Source organism: Lepisma saccharinum, chromosome 8 (assembly GCF_977018435.1).
Source record: "Lepisma saccharinum chromosome 8, izLepSacc3.1, whole genome shotgun sequence".
In the NCBI taxonomy this organism is placed as follows: Eukaryota; Metazoa; Arthropoda; class Insecta; order Zygentoma; family Lepismatidae; genus Lepisma; species Lepisma saccharinum.
In genome coordinates this window covers 75,413,668-75,438,425 of record NC_139236.1, presented here as the reverse complement: position 1 = coordinate 75,438,425, position 24,758 = coordinate 75,413,668, and the positions used below count along the sequence as shown (strand labels likewise).

Genomic DNA, 24,758 nt, shown 5'->3' with positions numbered 1-24,758 from the left:
TCAGAGATTTATATCAAGGTGTAAATTAATTTAGAAAGGGGTGGCAACCTAAAGTAAAGATAAAAACGGCAATTTTTTTGATGACCCAAGCAATATTTTAAATATATGGAATAACTACTTTAATGACCTTTTAAATGTTCATGTAGGAGATAAATCAGAAGTAAATGAAGTCCACACAGCAGAACCTTTAGTTCCAGAACCTAACTTGACTGAAGTTAAAGATGCTATTAAAAGGCTAAAGAATAACAAAGCACCTGGCACTGATTTAATACCAGCTGAGTTAATTAAATATGGTGGGAATTTGTTAATATGTCAAATTCATAAACTAATTTGTTTAATATGGAATAAAGAAGAAATCCCTCAACAGTGGAAAGAATCCATAATTGTTCCTGTGTTTAAAAAAGGTGATAAAATGAACTGCAATAATTACCGTGGAATTTCTCTTCTCTACAACAACATATAAAATATTATCTAACATTTTTTTAGCAAGACTAACCTTATATGCTAATGAAATTATAGGTGATTATCAATGTGGATTTAAACGTTAACAGCCGGCATCCGTGGCTGTATGGGACATTCTGATGATGTCAGCCATGTTGCCATCCTGTTTACTTCTGTTTCAAGCAACCCTCCTCCCCGCTGTCAAAATGTCAAAATCCTCATGCTCGCAGTGGGGTTTCGGCCCGAGTCAACCCTTCCATAATGGAAATACGTTACGTTATGGCAACATAAACATTCCTTGTTGTCATAGCAACTTGCCACCCACCCCACGTGTTTTCAATTACGCGGGTCAGTGTTTTCCACAAAGCAAGTGCAAAAAGGGGATATATGGTCAAACTTATCGTGTCCGAGTTCCTTGTGTCAAGTAGCGTGTTCACCATGGATGGAGATGCTTTTTAAAAATTTTTCAGTGACCAAGGCCATTTTGTTCCGTTGCGTTTTTGACATGTGTTGCGTTGTTCTGTGCTTTTGTTCCGTGTGCGTGTGAAAATAAGGGGAAAATGGATTTACTCAACACACTTGTCTCAAAGTCACCATTCTCACGGCTTCCTTATGAGGATAGGATGCAAATAGTAGAGACAGGTAGGCCTCTCTCGACCTTACAGTTCATCAGAAAGACAAAAATAAGGTATATATTAGGCATTTTCACAAGACGAGCTACAAAAAATATCTTTGGTTGACTGGGTCGAGTCAATAAGCTCAATAATTTGGACATAGTATTTAGCGAAGTGTACAAACTAACAGAACTAATATTGACATTTCCATCGACAACTGCAACCATCGAAAGGAGTTTTTCTTCTCTTCGGAGAATTAAAACATATCTCAGAGCAACACAGGGACAAGCCCGGCTTAGTAATTTGGCTATAATGTCAATTGAGAAAGCTATTCTAATCAAGCTGAGAAATTCATGTGAGGACACATTCTTCTATAAAGTCACCCAAAAATTCATTCAGAAGGAGAGAAGAATGGAGTTTACCTTCAAGTAAGGTAAGAAGTTAATTATTATTTCATACTTGCATGTACTAGGTCCTACATATTGTATGTTATAGATGGCTCCTTTTGATAAATAACCATGAAATAGTTTATGTCCATTGCTTAATATTGTTGTTTTTAATGCTAAGATTTCAATGTATACAAACATAATCCAAAATGAATGATGACACCCCCACCCTTCTGCCGGACAGATTTTCATTTAAAATTCAAATACTACTATATTTGGAGATAGCCCTGGTCTTGGTCTCAGCATACGCTACTGACTAAGATATACATAGAAAAACACAGATATACATACAAAAACACAACCTCACATGGCTAGTCACTCTACACTTCTAAGGAATGAAGTGTCCTTATTTCCTCCTAGGTAAACTGGTGTTTCTGCACAAAAATGGAAGATTTTAACTTGCCAGATGAGTTAAAGGAGAAAGAGAAGGTCAGTGTCACTAGAAGGAGGAGGGGAGGGAAGACAAGAAGAGTAGGTTACAGGATGAAGGTGGAGGGGGAGAAACAGCCAGCTGTAAGGAACACCTGCAAGGAAAAAACAGTTTACCTAGGAGGAAATAAGGACACACATTCATTCCTTAGAAGTGTAGAGTGACTAACCATGTGAGGATGTGTTTTTGTATGTATGTCTTAGAGTAGCTTGAGAAAGTTCTGGGAAACCAGAACGAAATGACTCAGATAAAATAAAATAATAACAAAAAATAACTATGTTAGATTATTTTTCATATATTTCTGTATTTTGAATGGTTAACTGGAACATTCTTCTGCACTAGCAAGTATTTCAGTAATTAATTTCATAATTTCTGATATTCTCATAATTTGTCACTTGGCCTCGGTAAAGCCAATAAGGAAACAGTTCCATTGTTATTTAATTAAATAATTTGTTCAATAAGAAAGGCAGTGTATTAGGTTTTATTCAAATATATTTTGCAAGTTGAATGTAGAATATTCAACCAATTTAGAAGCATTGAGCGACCGGTAGCTACACTCTGCTCCCAAGATTCTGTGGAGCAAGCAGAAAAGAACTCATTTGTGCAAGTAGTGACTCCAGAAGGCTCGACTAATAAATGCATGAGGGGGAAAGTGGGTGCATGGAGGGCATAAAGTGGCTGCAACCATCAGCCATTTGCAGCAGTGCACACTGCTTTGCTCCACCCACTTGCTTTCTCCCCTTCTCTACCGTTATGTGCAGCGTTTCTCCACAGACTCCCGGAGCAGACTGCATATTAGCTTACCTAACATCATAGAAGACAAGTGTAAAAGTTCATGTAAATTTAGATACTCCAATTTCGGATTTAAAAAGAGGCACAGAAATTTGTGTAAATGAAATTTCCTCTTGCACTTAATTACAAGGGTCGTTCAAGGTTGACTGGGATTTTCGTACGTAAAAAATCGATATGAATAGCCGGATCATGATGAAACGTGCGGGTGACGTAATGTATTCCTTCGCGAGTAACTAGTGCCCGGCATGACGTATTTCGCGCATGCGCAGCAGTTGCAGCGAACATGGCGGCAAGCAGTGTGGCTGTGGCTGTGGAGCAGCGGTGTGTAATCAAATTTCTCGTGAAGGAGAAAGTGAAACCAGCTGAGATTTTCAGACGATTGCAAGCACAGTATGGTGAACAAACGATGTCGCGGACAAGAGTGTACGAATGGTGTGAGCAGTCTCGCGAAGGACGGGAGATGGTGACAAATTAAGTGCATGGACACATTCGCCCGACTGCAGTCACACCAGTGAATATCGCACGTGTTGAGCAAATGATTCTTGAGAACCGGCGAGTAACAGTGCGGGATATTGCTGCCGAGGTGAATATCAGTGTCGGGAGTGTTGAGACAATCATTCACGACCACTTACGCTTCCGCAAAATCTGTGCAAGGTGGGTTCCCCGCCAGCTGACATTCGATCAGAAGTGGACACGCAGGACGGTCTGTGAACAGCTTCTGAATCGGTTTCGAGCAGATGGTGATGAATTGTTGCAATCCATCATCACGTGTGATGAAACATGGTTGCACAATTCAACCCCAGAGACCAAAAGACGCAGCATGGAGTGGCAGCATAAAGGTTCCCCGCCCCCCAAGAAAAGCAAAATGCAGCCGTTCGGTGGAAAGATCATGGCAAGTATCTTCTGGGACATGAAGGGCGTTATCCATGTGGATTTTCTGGACAAAGGGAGCACGATTAATGCCCAGTATTACTCCACATTGTTGAGTGGTGCTGTACGAAAGTCCATTCGCAAGAAAAGACCTGGGATGTTGTCTGGAAATGTCATTCTTCTCCATGACAATGCCCGCCCTCACACGGCCAATGTGACAACAACAACTTTGGCCGACATGCGCTGGGAAGTTCTGCCCCATCCCCCCTACAGTCCGGATTTAGCCCCCAGTGATTATCATTTGTTTGCACCCCTTTAAGACCATCTGGGAGGGAAGAAATTGACGACAGACGAAGCACTGCGGAGCGATGTCCTCCAGTGGCTACGACAAAAACCAAGTTATTTCTATGCCAAAGGAATTCGGGAGCTGCCAGAACGATGGCAATGGTGCCTCGGCGCGCACGGAGAATACTTTGAAAAACTGACATAGTTTGGTGTTTCTTCTGCTACCTATTTCCTCTGCAGAAATAAAAGTCCCGGTCAACCTTGAACGACCCTTGTATATCCTTTAGCGGTAGCGGTTATTGCTTAACTTTTTTTGGGGGGGGAGTTTACTTTCTCTGGTAGACAAGGTTAGCATTAAGAGGCCATAGTGCAGGGGCAAAAGTGTCAAAGTGAGGGTAAGTATCCCCCTAATAGCCACCACTGCCATTTAGCAGTGGTTCCTCACATGTTGCTTTCCTAAATGGTTGATTTGGAGGGGAGATTGTGATCCCATCAATGCTGCCCTACAGCAGGCACGTTACCAAGGGGGGGGGGGCTTAGAGGGCTAGAGCCCCCGAAGTTTTAGGTTTACACTAGATAAAATGAGGTTTTTGGTTTCTTGTGGTGTGAAATAAAATAATGTAACGATAATTTAAGAAGATAAATAAGTATCGAGGCAAGACAGAGAATGTTCTATAAGCCTGTTATTGTTAATAGCATGTATCCAAGGTGGGGATCAGGGGGCTCGAGCCACCCAACCTCCCCCTCCCCCAGGAAATTATTCTGTTTACGCTAGTTAAATTAGCTTTTTGGCTTCTTGAATAATGTGACAATAATTTAAGGAGATAAATAATTATCAAGGTAAGATGGAGAATGTTCTATAACCCTGTTGTTGATAATATTGCACGTAAACTTTTCTTGCGCTCTCTGTGTTGTAGCAGCGAACTTGAGCACTATATAAAGACTTGTCAGCATTTGGAAGCTGCAGTACAAAGGTAGCGCCATACGAAGCGATTTGATGTAATTTCTAATATCTGGAAAGCGTGAGTGAGAACGTTCTTGAATAAGAGGAGGAGTCAAACTACTGGCACGATATTAACGACTCATTTTTATCTGCAGAACGTTCGAGAATATAATGAGGATATGAATACGCAGCTTCAATTTCCCAGTTGATCTGTACAACAGAATCGGTTCATACAGTCGATCAGTCAGTATCCATTGGCAGTTGAATAAGATCTAGTGATTCTAAAATGAAAAGGACCAAATACCGTAAAGTATGGAAGTCTACTACTACGAGTTCCAGTTCGAGTCCAAAGCTGAAGACATTCACAACAGCAGAACTTCCGCAGCCTCAGTGTAGTGCTAGTTCGGGTCGAGGGCCGAAGAGATCGAAGGTCTCGGTCGGTCGGTCCCCTCCAAAAATACTTTTGTTTAAGCCTACTGGGTTCGACACACACACAAACACTTAACTACCATAAAGAGACGATAAAGCAAGAAGATGGTGCACATGTAAACATTTTAGCGCAAATTGCAGGCTCTACCAGGACTCGAATCAGGCTCTGGCATACGCGCCATTGCTCTACCAACTGAGCCACCGAGCCACCCTTGGCTTTGACTGATTTTTCGCAAAAATGTCTACATAGTACATGTCCTGTTTATGTCAAATCGTAATATGTTGCCTGTATAACGAACAAGCACAGAAAACAAAGGAGAAAGAAGAAAACTGGGGGGCATTCTCACCACTTGAGGAGACATTTTACTCTTGTGGTCAACACAAGCTGCTGCTTCGAGATGACGATGACAGTGGCCTATTACGGGAGACTTCCCACCATGTCACCTGAGGATTTCACAAGTATAACGTAGGTTTGTACGGCCTTTTGTGTCGCTAGGGTGTGGAACGTTGCTTTTGATTGGCTTATTCCAAACAACATGTTGTCGCGTGTATCTTTGATCTGAAATCTTCCTTAGTCTTGCAGATCCAAGTCACAAGGATGGAAAATTAGAGCTGTGTTAAGGTTAGGTGCGATGGCAGGCGACATCACCAGAACGGATAATATCCAAACCTGCAGGAAGAACGCATCTTACTTAAGTTTCCAATAGGAAATGATAAAAACTTCTGGTGAGTTGATTTTTAAAAATATGTGTGAGACAAAGAGTGGCATGGTCAGGATTTTCGGAAGGGAGTAGGGTTATGCATACTATTTTTGGTGGTCAGTCCTCATTTTGCCATCTTTTCCTGTCTTTCACATTATTTTTTTAAGGAATGATTGGCCAAATGGGGTTCTGACCCCACCAACCCTCCCTTGGGCACGTCACTGATATAAACGAGACAAAACATTAGATGTGTTGGGAACGAAAGAGTTTTCACTGTGCATTAATTGTTTCGCGATCCAATAGTATTCGAGAAGTTTTCCTTTGTCTCGTGCCGATTATATGACAATTTATATTTTTTAAATTTTTTAAATGTATATTTAATCTTTATTATAAATGTTTTAATATGATCCTTTGTAATTGGAACTATTGGTTCTGTTAAAGATCTTTTGCTAAATAAATAAATAAATAATAAATAAAACTGCCTAAGCTGTGACAGACAATTTTGAATGATTGTGAGTGCTTAGGCCTAAATATGAACAATTTGGTAAGTTTTGGCTTTTATAAGAACTGCAAACATGGGAGGACAAGACACATTAGTGGTGTTCAGGCTCGGATCAGAGAGATATATTCGAGAACTGTCTGCGTCCAGTTCGTAGCCCACAGTCTGAATCTCGCGTTGTAGGGTGGATTGTCCATCCCGTGCATGTCTAACAGCTTCGTAAAACCACTCAAAGACACCATAAATGTTTTGATGCCTGTTGAGAAGAAATGGACAAACACATATACTCAGATGGTTCCGGCACGCAATGTTAATACATTGCAACAGAGGAGTCGAGTGGAAAAAAACGTCCCGTTTCACATTCGGATTAAAATGGCAGCCTGAAACAGTGGCGACGATTTAGGGGATAGTTGCTCCCCATTTTTTTTTTGTCTCCACACTATGACTTCTTAATGCTAAGCCTTGTCTATCAAGAGAAAGTAAACTTTCCTTGCAACCCCCCACCCCGTTTGGAAACCAAATCGGCACCACTGGCCTTTAACATACAATTGTGAGGTTCTATGTTATGTATACCCTTAAAAATATCGTGTTCAGCCCCCCCCCCCTTTCACCGAAAGGGATTCCTGGATACGTGCCTGCCATACGGTATGCCCTCGTTCATTTGCTCTCGCATGGGCTATGTACAAAAGCGATGTCGCAAATGGACTTAGCAAAGTCATTCGGTATACTTGAAAGCGGTAAGTGACTGATTTCAATGACAAAGGGGGACGAGTCGATACGTAAACGGGTCGGGTGACGCACATAAGCACTCTTCATATAGTACGCACGATCTTTCAATTTAAGCGCGTGTGACAAGCAGATTATTGCTAAATCGTGGGATGTAGATACTGTAGATATCGTTAGTCACCATCTGGAATATTGTGACTGTGCTGCTCGGTCAATGCTGATAACTTTGGCAAACATGAATGATTGAAATCTACCGCAATGAATTGCTTTCAAGTTGCACATCGATTTTTGCAAAATTGGTTGACGACGGGTAAAAATATATTTTTCGTGACAGGTTCCTTTCTCAGTAATTGATTTATTGCAATGTTTCACTTTCGTTTCTGCTGATAAAAGATAAAGATGGATTAAGTGTTGTTTGTTTATTCACGACAGCATAATTATTATCGTTGGTTCAAAGGTGAACCGAAATGGTCGATGAGGGGATATCAGTAGGGCATTGTATCGAGACGAGACTTTGTAGTCTCGGCCTCGTCTCAAATTGCACATACGTGCCTCATTCTCGGCCTCCTCTCGATTTATAAACACTCGTCTCGCATTTTTTACAAAAATATATATCTCATTTAATTTATGGAGTTTTGTTATTTGGCGTCGTTTTTCTGACACTTTTGGCTAATCGCGACGATGAGAATGAATGGAGATATGATGAAGAGACGCACAAAGAACACCCTTGCCCAGGCCGGGATTCAAACTCGGGACCCCTGGTGTCGTAGCGTGCTGTGATATCCACTCCGCTACGGTGGTCATCGTCGAGCGTATAGAGTTCATTAATGTGAACAATTATTCTTAACGAAGTTTCTCTGACGCCTCGTTTCGACGATAAGAACTCCCAAAAGACGAAAGTTCATGCTGAATATATGCAACCACGCAGCACAGGTTTACAATTTCCACTACTGCATTGACTTTCTAATTACTATAAATAAAATATATCACACATAAATACGGAGATAGATATCGGCTTTGTGTATTTGAAGAAGTCACATTGTGAAGTAAATTTGGTTTTGGTATAGTATTTTAAGACTTTACGTAAATCTCGTACACTTAGTCTCGTTTTTTAAAGCGTCTCAATACCATACTCAGGAAAGAATCTTCGAGATCTTTCTTTTTAATAAATGCAGAATGTAATTTATTTACTTCGCATTAATAATGTTTCCTCGGTATTGATTCCCCCTTAGTACCCTGGATACGTTTATGCATGGGGAGAGCGTACAGCGTTTAGTCAGTGAATATGTTTGATGAAAAGCGCACTTGAAGGGGATTATGGTGTTGGAAATTGCATCATACGTTCTAAAAGTTGCCGTCACCTGATGACCAAAAAATTTGATTTTGTAAAATTCAACCCTAATATTCTGAATTTACAGGTGTAAAAATGTATCCGATTGCACTGCTTAAAAATATTAAGAACAGGGTCATTCAATGTCAAATCGACCAATTTCAGAAAAGTTTTCAGGTCATGGTTTTTTTGATTTGGATGAAATTTGGCATAAAGGTTCAATCATGTCTGGAAGGCTTGTATTCCAAACACTAGGTTCCTCCGAGGAATAGTTCTGGAGTTATAGTCTGTGGAAGAAGGTGGTGCGCAACCGAAAATTTGATCCAAATATGAGAAATGAGCCTCTGAGCTTACTTCAGGACTCAATAACTTTGCAACTATTGATCAAAGCCTAGTGATATTTACACACCAAACAAACCTCTCACCAAGGAACACGTGTATTGCATCAAAATACCCTCAGCTTGTTTACGTTAGTAAATAAAATGCCCCAAAATATGCCTTAAATAGCCTTACGTGTCAATGTCAAAAAATGCATATTTTGAGTACCTGCTGTTACAACTGTAATCCAACCAAGAAGGTGGCATTAATTTTCCTAGTAACCCTGATGTGAGCTCAGTATGCACACATTATGTCGTTTCCATATATATCACCCAATCCACATTATATGTGGTTGAATATGCAAGAAATTGAAAAATCACCGGAAAATCGTGGATTTTTTTAAATGGTGTAGCACAAAATGGACAAGAGAAATCCAAACCCAGACCCTTAAACGCCCAGCGAGTTTTCAGTGGGAAGTTTAAAATTGCGCAAGGTTTCAAATGAAGATTTATAGCTCCGTAACTACGAATGTTATAGTTAAAAATAATAGCTTGTTTCTTTCAGTACAGTCTCAGCTACACGCCTCTTGTTGAAAAGATCGAATTTGCACTAACCAAATAGAAGAAGACGAAAGTTAATAATCTTATTTTTTTCTTTACAAATTTCAATTTCGTCGGGGCCCACGTAGGCAACGCCAGGACGTGAGAGTTCAAAACCGTTCCTGTGTATTGCCTAATTTGTATTTCATTCTCGTAGGAAGAATTGTGCACTTACTTATGACACTTTCGTAGAAAAATATTTTCTAATATAAAAGCCATGATTTTTAACGAGAAATTCAAAATTCCAAAAATTGTTATCTCAGAAACTATCAATCCTAGAGTTATAGCTTATATCTCGTTTTCTTTCGTACACACTAGACAATACGCCCATGGTCGAATAAACTTAATTTTCATTTATCAAGTAGAAGAAGACGGAAGTTAAATAAAACTATATTTTTACGAAATTTAAATTTCATCAGGTCCCTACGTAGGCAACGCCGGAACATGATGGTTCAAAACGGAACCTGCATATTTCCGGATATGTGTTTCATTCTCGTGGCAAGAATTGCGGACTTACTTCTGATACTTCCGGAGAAAAAATATAATTTTTAATGTAAAAGCAGTAAATTTTTTGGGGGGCAAATTGCACCCACTCCACACCCCAAATATATTCAGAATCAAATTGAGCTATACTAATAGGATGCGTAGCACTCAAAGACATGTATCTCTTAACATTGCCTGAATCGCAGAATGCTCCAAAAGTCGAAGAAACCAAATGTGTGTATTTCGGCCGCGGTGGCTCAGTCGGTGACGCGTCTGACTACCATGCTAAAGGTCCCGGGTTCGATCCCCGGCCGGCTCGAATCCGGGAACTTTTCTAACGTTTGAAGCGGCCCCGGCGCCCACCCAGCGTCGAATGGGTACCTGGGGGAAACGCTGGAGGTTAAAGCGGTGAGGGGCGTGATGCTGATCACATCACCCCCACTCACGACCGGATCAAGAAAGTGTGGGCGTTACCCCACACCCCCTATAAGCTTTCATGGCGTGGTGCTAAGCACAGGGGAGCCCTTTACTTTTTACTTCATCTCAGCGTTCATTGTTTAGAAACATGTATTGGAACAGATGACCACCTTTTTGTAACAACCACAAAATTGGGCTTTAACCTCGCAAAAAATCACTAGAAAGGAAGTAGACGATTATTTACAGTTCTTTAGACATACATTAATAGGGTGAATTGAAAATCATAGGACACCCTTTCTTTTCAGAAAAGGAATGGATAATTAAATATTCGAGTACCACAGGCATAAAGGTGTGATGGGACCTACCTTCCAAGATAGAAGTACACAATAGCCGCCATATTGAAGTCTGCAATCTTATGTACATTGTATATTGGATTTGATTTTTTTTTCAATTGGAAAGGATACATATCATAATGTGACTCTCATACGATATATCAAATCGGGCCATTTTTTTACCACATAATTTCATTTCCTGCAATTAGATTTGTTTTACCATATGTGGTGTGGTACGAAAGTTATTAGCTCAAAAATTTGAAACTACTACATCCAAGTGACCACATGATGTGCTACTATTTTGTGTGTCCAGTATGTTACCCATTATGCTCGTTGAAGGCACTTTGCCTAGCCGTTATGCACCAAAACATCTGGAGAAATGACTTATGTTGTAGGCCTCCAGGATTCCTTGCTGCAGGTGGTCCTCGCGGCACCCATACTCACCCTAAATGCACAGCGCTAGCTGGAATTGCTGCAGAAGACAGTTTTCTCTTCAATTCTTACAGCGCAGAAGAAATAGCTTGGCAGTGACGTCATCTCCCACCTTCACCTCTCCTTCCAGAAGCGAAGGCTCATTCGCTAGAGCAGACGACAAGGTGGCGTGCAAACCAATCGAAATCATTCCGAGAGGGGTGATGCAGGCGTGCAAACCCCCACACTGCTAATTAGTCTAACAAACCGCAGCTACGAGCGAGGGATTGCAGGCTATTTTGTTTCTTTGTTAGGGAGGGTTTTTTGGTTGGTTTTGTCATTGTTGTACAATGAGCAGTGGAGTAAAGAAAGGTAAGCCCTTGCACAGCGATACAAGAGAAATAGTTTTCAATGTGTATAAGTACTTTGATTGCGATGAAAACAAAACCACAGCTGTTCACAGAACGCCCGTGGCGACAGGTGTCAGTGAAAGATCTGTGTGGAGAATTTTGAAGAAAAAAACACAAAAGTGTTGCGATTGCGAGCGGGAAATCTTTTTCAACGGCGGGCAAAAACCGACCGAACGCCCAGCAACGTGTCACAAATCTGGATTCTTTTGATGAAGCAGTCGTGCGCCAAACAATCCATTGTTTAATACACGAAAGGCATTGTTGTCACCATACATAAACTGATGAAGGAACTGCAAGAAAATGTTAATTTTAAGGTTTCGCGTTGGTCGTTGCGTATGATCATAAGAAAATCAGGATTCAGATTTAAAAAAGCACAGCGTAAACAGCAGGAAGCTACTCCTTGAACGAAACAGCATCGTTGCGTTGCGGCGATCATTTTTGCGTGAAGTTAAAGAACTGCGCACAGAGCAAACCGCCGGTCTTTCATTTATATGGATGAAAGTTTCGTGAACACACACCACACTGTCCCCAAAGTTTGGCTGGATTCCAAAGATTCGGGGAAGGGGGTTAAAAGTGCCAACAGGAAAGGGTCCCAGGTTTATTATTGTGCATGCCGGTGGTGAAAGTGGATTTGTGGAGGGCCGAAGTTAGTGTTCCTTTCAAAAACAACTTCTGGTGACTATCATGGGGAGATGAACGCTAACCATTTTATGTTGTGGTTCGAAGAACAGCTTCTTTCCAATCTGCCCCCAAACTTGTTATTGTGTGTGACAATCCTCCATACCACAACAAGTTACTGAAAAAAATCCCAACATCAAACAGCAGAAGGATGAAATGAAGTCGTGGCTATCATCTCACAATATTCCGCATGCAGAAGGTTTGCTGAAAGCCGAATTATATGAAATAATTAAAATAAACAAACATAAAATAAACATCTAGCAGTGCTAACATTAAATTGAAGATTGGTAGTTTGCACCGCGATTCTTGCTGCTCGTACTCTTACTCGTGCTATGGTTCCTTTCATAGTAGTTGGCAACGCTGACTTAGCAGGGAGTGACGTTACTGCCAGGTTATTTCTTCCCGGCTGTAGTGCACATGGCAGTTTCCCCTGTTATTTCCAACATAATGAAGTTCCATCATAGTATGGAGCAAATGTTCGTCAATGCGTCGATATGAATTACCTGGTCATTGGATTGGTTGGCATTGTCCAGAAGAATGGACATCCAGATCACCCGTCCTAATCCCCTGCTTTCTAACTGTGGAACATCTGAAATCTGAAAATCCGCGACAAAGATCACTTGCAGGAACGCACCCTGGAGACCTGTAACATAATACGAGGCGCATCCAGAAAGTAAGTTTCCCTATTTTTTAAAAAAAAAAACCAACACAGTTTCAGGAAATCATTTATTGGCAACAGGTACAGCAAAGGTTCAGCTATTTTTCAACATAGCAACCACCAGAATTGAGACACTTGTCGTATCGTGGTATCAACTTTTGGATCCCACTGTCGTAGAACTCTGCCGCCTGTGAATGGAACCAGCGTGTGACAGACGTCTTCAGCTCTTCGTCGTTGCCAAAACGCTCACCGGAGGACAGAAATTTCTTGAGGTGCAAGAAAACGTGAAAATCGCTGGGAGCCAGATCAGGACTGTAAGGTGGATGATCAAACAATTCCCAGCCAAATTCCGTCAAAACAGCTGCTGTGCGCCGAGCCGTATGTGGACGAGCATTGTCATGGAGGAGCACAACACCTGCAGTAAGCATGCCACGCCTCTTGTTTTGAATGGCACGTCGCAATGTCCTTAGTGTTTCACAGTAATGGTCAGCATTCACCGTTTCACCTCTGGGGAGGAAGTCAATGAGCAAAATGCCCTTCCTGTCCCAAAACACGGTGCACATCACTTTCTGTACCGACAGCGTCTGTTTGAATTTCTTCTTGACCGGAGATCCACTATGCCGCCAATGCATTGACTGCTGCTTGGTTTCCGGGGTAAAGTGCGAAATCCACGTCTCATCGCCCGTGACGATCCTGTCGAGGAAATCATCGCCGTCATCATGGTACCGTTGCAGGAATGTCAGTGCTGCTCCTGAACGTTTCATTTTGTGTTCGGGTGTCAGGTTTTTCGGCACCCACCTGGCACACAATTTTTTGAACAGCAGACGCTGCGTGACAATCTCATGCAACACGGATTGCGATATCTGCGGAAAAAGGCTACTCAACTCCGTAACCGGGAAGCGACGGTTCTCTACGATGCGCTGCCGCGCCAGCTCAACCAGATCATCAGTGATGAGGGACGGACGCCCACTGCGCTCTTCATCATGGACACTTTGACGACATTCCGAAAACTGCCAACACCAGCGACGCACCTTCTGCTTACTCATAATGTTCGGCCCATAGACCTCACAGAGCTGACGATGAATGTCAATTGGCGCAATGCTTTGTGCATTCAGGAACTTTATCACCGACAGAACCTCGCATGCGGCGGGAGAAGGAATACGAGCTTCCATTTCGGACCACTACTGCTGCCTCGCTACTGGCATGCGGCGGGAGAAGGAATACGAGCTTCCACTTCGGACCACTGCTGTCTCGCTACTGGCGCCGGGCGGGATCTGTCCGCCTGGCATATGATTGTACGTCTTAGCTCTGCTGCGCATGCGCAATTTACACGGCTCATTATGTTTACTTTCACGGGGAAAAAATAGGGAAACTTACTTTCTGGATGCGCCTCGTATATCCAGATATTCTTGTGCGGGTGCATAACGAGTGCATTATGCTCTGTGCTCAGCCACACAAGGAGTAGCGTACTGAACACATCACATAGATACATAACACGTGGTCCTTTTGAGGAATACTGCTGACATTTTCATTTGGCAGCTGGGAAACAGAAGGAATTAGCGATCAGTTGAATCCTATACGACTGACATCGGGCATTCATGCCACTAGACACCGAATGCTCCTAGCGGGATGAGACAAAATAATAACGTTTAAACACACCACATATGGCAAAGTTGATTGCAGAATAGAATTTCTGAGGGACAAAAATCCTTGCCTGATTTGTACATCAATGACAACCTTCACTTTTGAAAAGAACTAATATGGACCCAAGATGGCGGATTTCAGTACGGTGGATATGCTGGAGTTCTATCTTGGAAGATAGGTCCCGTCACACCTTTTTATCTGTGGTACTCGGATATTTAATTATCCATTCCTTTTCAGAAATAAAACGGTGTCCTATGATTTTCAATTCACCCTATTAATGTATGTCTAAAGAACTGTAAATAATCGTCTACTTTCTTTTTAGGGATTGTTTGCGAGGTTAAAGCCCAATTTTGTGGTTGTTACAAAAAGGTGGTCATCTGTTACAATACATGTTTCTAAACAATAAACGCTGAGATGAAATAAGTCACATTTGGTTTCATCGACTTTTGGAGCACATTGCGATTCAGGCAATGTTAAGAGATACATGTCTTGAGTGCTACACAAAGAGTATTTAGTAAAGTTCAATTTGATTCTAAATATATTTGAGGGGGAGTGAGTGCAATTTGCCCCCCAAAAAATTTACTGCTTTTACATTAAAAATTACATTTTTTTTCCCGAAAGTATCAGAAGCAAGTCCGCCATTCTTGCCACGAGAATGAAATACAGTACATATGAGGCAATACGCAGGAAATGTTTTGAACTCTCACGTCCTGGCGTTGCCTACGTGGGGGTCCGACGAAATTGAAATATTGTAAAGAAAAAATAAGATTATTAACTTTCGTCTTCTTCTTCTTCTATTTGGTTAGTGCAAATTCGATCTTTTCAACAAGAGGCGTGTAGCTGAGCCTGTACTGAAAGAAACAAGCTATAATGTTTAACTATAACATTCGTAGTTACGGAGGTATAAATCTTCATTGAAAACCTTGCGCAATTTTAAACTTCCCACTGTAAACTCGCTGGGCGTTTAACGGTCTACCTTCACCGTGCACTAGGGCCTTGCAATAAGTTGAAATTTTGACACACATTAGAGGAAGGTCTAATTATGTAGTGTATGCAACTAGGTTTGGATATCTCTTGTCCCTTTTGTGCTACACCATTTCAAAAATCCACCATTTTCCGGTGATTTTTCAATTTCTTGCATATTCAACCACATATAATATGGATTAGGTGATATATATGGAAACGACATAATGTTTGCATACTGAGCTCACATCAGGGTTACTAGGAAAATTAATGCCACCTTCCTGGTTGGATTACAGTTGTAACAGCAGGCACACAAAATATGCATTTTTTGACATTGACACGTAAGGCTATTTAAGGCATATTTTGTGGTATTTTATTTGCTAACGTAGACAAGCTGAGGGTATTTTGATGCAATACACGTGTTCCTTGGTGAGAGGTTTGTTTGGTGTGTAAATATCACTAGGCTTTGATCCATAGTTCCAAAGTGATTGAGTCCTGAAGTAAGCTCAGAGGCTCATTTCTCATATTTGGATCAAATTTTCGGTTGCGCCCCACCTTCATCCATAGACAATAACTCCAGAACTATTCCTCGGAGGAACCTAGTGTTTGGAATACAAGCCTTCCAGACATGATTGAACCTTCATGCCAAATTTCATCCAAATCAAATAACCATGACCTGGAGGCCCTGGTCGATCTGACGTGAAAAGACCCAACATTAGTATCCCCGAAACGAAATTACAAACACGTCACTGTGCTGGATTGCAGTATTCAAAATTACCGTTCGAAAGTGACTGCATATTATGGTATGGAAGGCAAAAAAGCGAATGCTTACCCATTACATGTACTGGATCTGGAACCTGATTCTTGGGGTCTGAGAACTCGCATCCAGATCCAAAACCTGGATTCGAATCAGGATGCATTTGGCCACCTGAACTGTAGAGGCGTGAAGACCACAACAAAGTTTGGTATGGGCCTAAGAAATCGTCCCTGATCGAGCACCTCACTCGATCCTTCCTGTTAACTGCCATCGTTAAATTAGAAAAGTAAAATGCTTTATATTGTGACAGCCGATATCAGGCAGAGCATACAATTTTTCTTTTTGTTCCTCAGTTTTTCATTTCCCCATCTTTTAATGTATCCGAGATTATCGCAGCTGTTCTTTGTTAGTGGAATCTCTTAGTTTCCTCTGGATAATTTCAATAAATTAATTTAGTAAGTGCTGATTTTTATTTCGTATGTTAAATTTCGGACACCAAAAAATTCCAATTAATCAGAATATTTCCACTTAAATATATTTGTTAATGAAGATAAAGGTGCACATAGGTAGTTGCTAGCCCAGGCTGCAAGAAGCTTCAACCTTCCGGCCCTACCTTGAGAACGGACCCCCAGGTTGTAAATCAAATTTGGAGGCTGCAAGGGTGGCAGTTCCCTGTCAGCGGCTTTGATATCTTAATAGCACCGGCGAGAAAGAATTTCCTCTTTATCGCTGGTGAACCCCAAACGAAAGGCCATCTTTCTAGGTGGTTGCCAGATCGGGCTGCAAGTCGCAAAGTTCACGATAACCTCTCGCGGCCCGATATTATTGAAGCAAAGGCCCGGCAGTTGAGAAAAATTGATCTAGGGCGATAGCTTACCGCACGACCGCGGAAGACGCGCCTAGCTAGTGGACGAATCCAAGCACAAAAGGGAAAGTAGGTAGAAACACGAACGACTCTACGCAGTGGGTTTGAGATCAGTATTTTCTTCTGCATGGGTTCGGTTGTTTCTTACCGCTCGATTTTTGTAGTTGTGGTGTTCGACACAATCCCTAACAAACCCTCTCGAAGTGGAACAAAAGCGAATGTTCTCGTTGCACCTGCAGGCATCACTAACGCAGAAGGACAATTGACCGAGACGTCAATGTGGGTAACTGTCCAGTAGCTATGCCCCAGGGTGAAAAATCCTGGGGTTCCTCCCCTCCAACAATCTTTTAAAAATTCCATTCCTTAACCAAAACTTTCCTGGGAGAGGTTTTATTTTCTAAAGAACGAAGATAAGCAATTAGTTTTAACTTCAAATATTCTTTACTGATAAATAATCAAAAAACACAGAAAAAACGAAGAAAAATGTCTGCCTGTGTGTGTTCGTGAATGTTGCGTTCTTTCTCCCCCTCCCTCTTTCAAGAGACTATTAAGAGATCTACCCCAATAACAAAACAAAAGTGAAACAACAATTCAAGACAAATATAAGTGTAAAATCTAATTGATTAATATTAATAAAAAGCAAAAATTAAACGAAAACTTAAGCATAGTAATGCAATATCAACTATTTTGCAATTAATTAACTTTTTTAAACAGTTTGTAAAGGAATTAGTTTGCCACTTTATAAATATCTGACATACATAAAAGTAACAAATAAATTCCTTGATATATATATTTCATAACATATACATAGGCCTATTAAATATTTTTTTAATGTACTTTTATATGTGAATTAATATCCCTTACCCCCATGGCTTCAAGGACTTCGCACCCTGCCCTGCGCGCAAAGAACTTGGAAAAAAACATTAAGCATAATCCCTACCAAACCTTCGCTTAACAGGCCACTGCCTAAAATAAAAACAAACGCTACGCGACCCACAAGAAGAAACAACTAAATAGCTACTACTACGTCGTTAACATCTAAATTGGTAACCGACCATTAAGCGCATCGAACCATAAAACACATTGTCCTCTGAACTGGAAACAAAGAGCGAGACATCTTGAAACACTTGAAGTTTAGGAATTGCCTATGACGTAAGCAGAGAATTAAACTGTCTCCGTCTGTCATTCTTCTTCATATCATTTCACCAAGTTCAAGAGCTATTAAGTCTCGTTTATTAGTCGAACTTTATCTGTCACAGATTAAGAACACAATTTATTTTGTTCAGTCTCTCTTGCCTAACTTCAAATAACATCTCGAAGTTCTCGTGTAGGGTGACGCTACAGTGGCGTGGCCTGGTGAGAGTCGGGGGCGTACCGAGGGAGAAGGGGATTACAGTTCGCCTTAAATACATAGGAGTAAAAATTTTAAAATATCGTACGGAATTTGTAGAATATACGTAGCTTGGTTTGAGTTTGAGTTGGTGTTTTAAGTCCACTTTATGCACAGTAAGGCTAATCGGGACTGGACCTACGGTTTAAAGTGGGATCCGAACCACTGTGCCTCCACCGGGTATCGAACCCGCGACCCCTTGATTACAAGGCGACGACGCTACCACTGCGCCATCGAGGAGGCCATATACGTAGCTTGGAAATGTACAAAATTAACAACTAAATTACCGTACTTATTAGAGTACTCAAGCGTTTGTTCTTACTTACAATGTGATAAGAAAAAGAGGGTGCGCTCCTTTATACGGATATAAATCTCCTAACCCGACGTAAACACCATTTATCCCATATAATTATGCTACTTCTTCTTTCGTGGGGATGTATTTTGAAAATAAATGAAATGTTAAAAAAAAGTACCGGTATGTATAAAAAATAAGGCAAAATGTATAAAAAGTTTTCTGGTTTAATTGCCAGTTATGTATTTCGATGTACAGTCACATACAATAAAGATGGGACACCTAGATCCTGAAATACTGGTTTCACTGTAATGCGTTGTGTGTGTTGCCTAACTCTACGGCGATAAGTGGACTTTACTAGCAAATTTTCAATGGCAAGTTCTGCCACCGCCGTAGAGTTAGGCAACACACAGGGAAGCAGGTACTCGTAATTCAAGATATAGGTGTCCCATTTTTATTGTATGTGACTGTACGATCTATTTATTATTATTATTAATCTCCACTTCTACAGCCCTTAACAGAGTTCAATCCATGACAAACCTGTTTGAATTGAAATTAAAAGGTGACGGGTTTGTGAAGTGCAGCAATGTATATTAATATTCGTGGTAGAACACCTATGCCGCGAAAGTAGACTGGTCGTGTCACAGACAAAGAAAAAAAATCTCAAATTTTCTTCTTTCAAAGTGCAATACCCAATGCTCGAAGTGAAAATTTCTATCTGGGATAAGTGAGGTGTTCTGCATTAACAATAGAGACACTTGCAGTAGGTGGATGTTTTATGAAAATTTTCCAAACTGGCGGATAGCATTCCCTTGTTCGGCTAACCTCCAGGATTGCATATGTGTTTGTGTGTGTGTATATATATATTTACAAGGGTTGGATAAAAAGTAATGGCAACACTGGTATAATTGCTACTTGACTGTATTGGCAGAGGAGCACGTGTTATATTCCTTCAATGTAATCGCCCCCCATCTCTACGACCTTCTGCCACACGTATGGAAGGCGTCGTACACCGTCAGCGCGTCCATCTCTGTCGATGTCCCGCAGTGACCGCCCTATAGCACGTATGATGGCTTCGCGCGTGTCGTAATGCTTCCCGCCCAGTGGTTCCTTCATTTTGGCAAACAGGTCGTAATCACACGGTCTCATACCGGTGAATACGGCGGATGTTCCAGTACCTCCCTCTACCAGTTATGCAGGAGCGCCGTCACAGTCAAAGAGAATGGGATTATTCTCTTTGGTCACAGTGTTCGCAGTGTGATGACACTTTGCATTGTCAAGCAGGATGATGGCACACCGTGCCAGAACGTGCCGTCGCTTTCTTCTTAATGCGAGACGAAGTTGGTGTTGCAAGAAGGTGCAGTAGTAGGTTGCGTTGACCGTCTGCCTAAGAGACGTTGTTCTTCTTGCCTAAACATATTGTTAGGGCGCTTGCACTCTCGTCCTCTGCTTCAGAGCACTGCTGTTTTTGACTGAATAACATACAATCGCACCCCACTCACTATACTTCCTCGTCTGACATTCCTTTATCAACCACGAAACGGTTGTGGCGCTGTGACTCGCCCCTTTCACGGGACAGCAGTGTTGCCATTACTTTTTATCCAACCCTTGTATATTTATATATAAAAAGGTGGAAATTACGGCATAAGTGGAAGAAGCGAAACATTGCCTCAAGCATGTCCAAGGGCGAAAGCAGTAATTGCTGCCGGGGAGTGGCCTCCGGAGGCCAACAATCTCTTTCGCAGCTAAAATTTGTGACGTTGCAGTTCGCATCTCAACACCTCTTCTTGGATTGATTGATTGATGATTGATTGAGTTGGTGTTTTAAGTCCACTTTATTCACAGTAAGGCTAATCGGGACTGGACCTACAGTCTAAAGTGGGATCCGAACCACAATATCCCTTAACCGGGGATAGAACCCGGGACTCCACCTCTTCTTGGAATACAATAGATTTCTGGCGTAAAAATTCTGCTATGGAGAGGTCCAAGATACGCTATACGTATACTCTATCCCCGGAATCTGTGGAGCATGGCCGCGCGTGAGTGAGAAAAAGCGAGTGAGCGGATCGAAGCAGTCAGTACACGCCGATGTAAACAGCTGCTAGCTGCAACCGCATTCTTTCCTCTTCATGCACTCCCCTCCCCTCTCGCGCGTTCATTGGTCGAGCCCTCTCGGGTCACTACTTGCACAGAGACTTCTTTTCGCTCGCCTGCTCTAGAGATTCCCAGGACAGAGTGTAATTTGCTATTTCGTAATCTACAGCGTACTTGTCAGGAACTTTAAAATTCCACAAACGCAGTAGGAAAAGAGAAATCCAATATTCTTGTCGAAATTTTCAGTTACAAAAGAAAAGTACCACGACCGGGACTTGAACTTGGGGTCTCTGTACCCGCCCTCTATCACACCTTCAGATGAATACATGCATTCCCACCACATCTACGTCATCCACATTTTTCACATCTGACACGTCACTTTCCCGTGTGTACTTGCGTTTCAACACGCTCAAACTCAGATACAAGGGGACGTCCCCCAAAAGAAAAGTAAGTTTATGATCTACAAAGAAAATGCGCAGTACTTCAAAATCCCGAATAAAAGTGTATTTCATTTGCAAGTAACGGAAATGTAGGTTGAGAGACGAATTCAAACATCAGAAAATTTAGGTGCGCAAGAAACAATGCTTACTTAAAAAAACGAAAGAAAGAAAAAATGGCTTTCGGAGGCTGTTCCCCCGACAGCAATCCCTGCTTCCGCCCTTAAACTCGCTTGAGGCAAGGTTTCGTTTCATTACCTTCTACCTCAGTTTCCACTACTTCCTTTTGGGTTATGTTATTTGTTTTCCCACCGTTTTTCGTATCGTTGATTTACTTTCGCGAGTCATTGAATATTTTTTTTCTCGCTACATTTTACAACACGTGATGTGGTTGGTAGTTTTTCATTTTTCGTAGTATACGTGTTTCTTGCAACACTGGCACACGCCGTTTCACGTCAGGAAGAGACGTCACAGATGCGTTAAAATGTTATGTTGGGTTGCCTGCATACAGGCGGCAAAACGGCCTCTTTTGAGCGTTCGTAGCTCCGAAACAACGCACCTATGGAAAAAATATCACTAAAACAAGCTGTTTTGTTTTTATGTTCTCTAAACATTTCTGTGGGCCGCGGGCATCTGTATACATGACCCGCCTCGTGTGTATACTATGTAACAGTGGCCATCCGAACACAGGATTAAGCATGAAACAGGGACGTCGGAACTTATTTCAGAGTGGGGGGGGAAGTTCACAAATCTACCAACATTTTTTTTCTAAATCTCTTTTCATATATATATATATATATATATATATATATATATATATATATATATATATATATATATATATATATATATATATATATATATATGTTGGTATATATATGATCTAGATTATAAATACCTTGATGTCGCAGATTATAGATATCTGCGTAATTTATTTCATTAGTATTTAATAAATCTAATATCCAGATAAGTAAACTGAACTGGCATATATGAATATATACAGCTGCGTTTTTTGAGCTGCACCGCTATTTTGGGGGAAAACATGCCTTGTTTGCAGCACTCCTGGGGAAAAAAAGCCTCGTTTGCGCCACCCCAGGAACAAATCCTGTGGATATCCATGGTGTAAGAGACAAGAAAATGTCATTAATTTCAGTGTAAAACACATCTTGCAGTTCAAAAACCGAGCGATCAATGGATGGACAAAGCAATAGTGCCAGCATTCAATGGCTCAATACGTTAACAGCATGGATCATTGTTGGTACATAGGATCTCACCAGCAAGAAATTATTTACAAGAATGATAGACACACACTTTCTAGAATTACAATTATTTTCATCATAATATTTGTTCACAAGTTTTAAAATTGCAATACGTTTAGAATACTCGGGTTTACACGTGAGTTCCCTCGATATATTTTTTTTATTGTAAAAAGTATGTACGAGTTATTGATTTTTCTGCAGAAACGATAATTTTCTTTATTTAATACAGTTTCCAAATGTATATTAATGTTTCTAATTTTACGTTGCTTTTCTGTAACTTTTGCTAATCATGACAATGAGGATGAATGATTTATTTTGTTATTCTGTTATCTAGAGTCGCTTTCTGCCATTTTTGGCTAATTGTGAGAATGAGTAAAACTGATGAACAGTGTGGGGAACGGAGGAGCAGGAGGATACATCCTCCCAACTAGGTGTCTTTCCTAGTTTTTGTTTTGAGTCCACTTTATGCGCAGATAAGCTAATCCAGACTGAATCCGAATCACTTTTCCAGGTATCGAACGTGCGGCTCTTTGATTACAAGGTGGAAAAATGTCCACTGTGTCTTCGTGGAAGCACAAGAATCCTATTTAAAGCATCGCTCCACCTGTTGCTCATTTAGCTATACCAGAGAAGCATCCTCAAGCTATCCGTAATGTTAGAGAATTGCGGGAATTATGATAATAAATAACGACCTATTTTCCAGTAAGTAAAACTATCATACTAGGGGCTTCTTCTGAATATCCATGTGGTTATTTCAAGCTTGTTTTTTTTTATGTAGAAGTAGCGGAAAAGTAGCGAAATAGCGAGTAGCGTACATGAGTAGTGTATCGAGCTACATTTTTGGGTCAGTAGCGGAGCTACTTTTAAAATGTAGCGTTCTGATCACTGTATATATATATATACTACAATATAAATCATATTAATAATTATATATTTTTTATATATATTCATGTAATTTATATTACATTTTAGATTACATTATAGATGCTGCTCCCATCGTCCTCTCCGCTCTATGTAATATAATTTCACAAACAAGCGGTGATAAATACATTAACCAGTCAATCAATACTCTTGACGTTTTTAATTGCATTTATTCTCAGTGTTAGCTAAACTATGATGCATGCATGTATACATTGGAGCAATACCAGCTTCGTTGAGGTCACGTCACGATGTAGAGGGGCTCCTTAATAAATCAAAGTTCTTAATTGTTCAAGTCTTTCTTTTAATCATATCATCTAAATATAGAAAATTAGCAATGGTTGGAACAAAGTTAGAAGAACGTAATGACAGAATAGAAACCAACATTTTGAGAAGCCCTTGCATCGCGGGTTAGCGGGGTCCTTATAAAATATACTGTTCTGATTTCAACACGTTCATCGGAAGTGAGTGCCCTGCACCGTACTCCCGCGTGGAGGGGAGGGGCAGATTGGAGCATGCTTTCTTATGTCCAGAGTTGAACCGATGGAGGCGATGGTGCGCGGAGACTTTTGGCCGAAGGTTCTTTTTCTTGTGGTCTCTCTATAGTAATTTTTCCTTGTTGTAGGGCGGTCAAGTGATATTGTTGACCTTCCATGTCGGTACCTCACAGCTATAACCTGGTTCAACAACAGGTGAAAGAACATGCCAGTGAGAAATAATATTCCAATTTCCAACTGTAGCATTAATACCGATTATTAAATTAAAATGAATAAAGAATTGTTGGGGGACATCCGGTATAATGAAATGCATTATCTAAAATACGTCTTGAAGTTTTACGCTGCTGAATGAAGATTCTCTTGGGATATCGACCAAGTTTGTTGTGGGGATGTTCTAAAGCATTCGAGGACTGATAAGAATAGAGATGGTTATTTAGCCGGGTCTACATCCAGATAAGTTCTCTTCAAGTCACAAACTCTCTTTTACAATTCTTGTCGCATTTATACTTCTTGAGTTAATCACCATGCTGTGAATAAATAATGATTAGATTAAGTAGATAATGCTAGGACGACGACACACCCATGCGTTACCCAGGATTCGTGTAATCTAATTTTATAAAAATGTGACATTAGGAACAACTTTTCAAAACTGGCATGAATTTTCACTTACACATATTGTCAATTATAATACGCTATTTCGAGCGGGATACATAGTTCCAGAGCACTGAAATTGTCCCCTCTCCCCAGGAATCGAACCTTGTCCTTTTAATGATAAGACGGCTGCATTAGACGCTACGCTATCATCGGTGAACAGCCAGTTTTTGTAATGT

At 40.9% G+C, this 24,758-nt stretch overlaps 1 protein-coding gene across 4 annotated transcripts in view; it reads right to left on the bottom strand.

The window, feature by feature from the left end:
- The window catches only part of GLS (glutaminase), a 95,744-nt gene that overhangs the window by 57,845 nt on the left and 13,141 nt on the right, over positions 1-24,758 (bottom strand). The window contains exon 1 of one of the 4 annotated variants that reach the window (XM_083126964.1): positions 17,906-17,980. The exons of 2 other annotated variants lie outside the window; for them this stretch is intronic. Coding sequence is in view for 1 of the 2 variants with exons in the window: in XM_083126963.1 (XP_082983089.1) it covers positions 17,906-17,965 (60 nt within the window). In the remaining variant the exon portion in view is untranslated. Of the gene's footprint in view, positions 1-17,905; positions 17,981-24,758 lie in introns of those variants that run through there. One more of the 4 variants, XM_083126963.1, reaches the window with a different exon arrangement.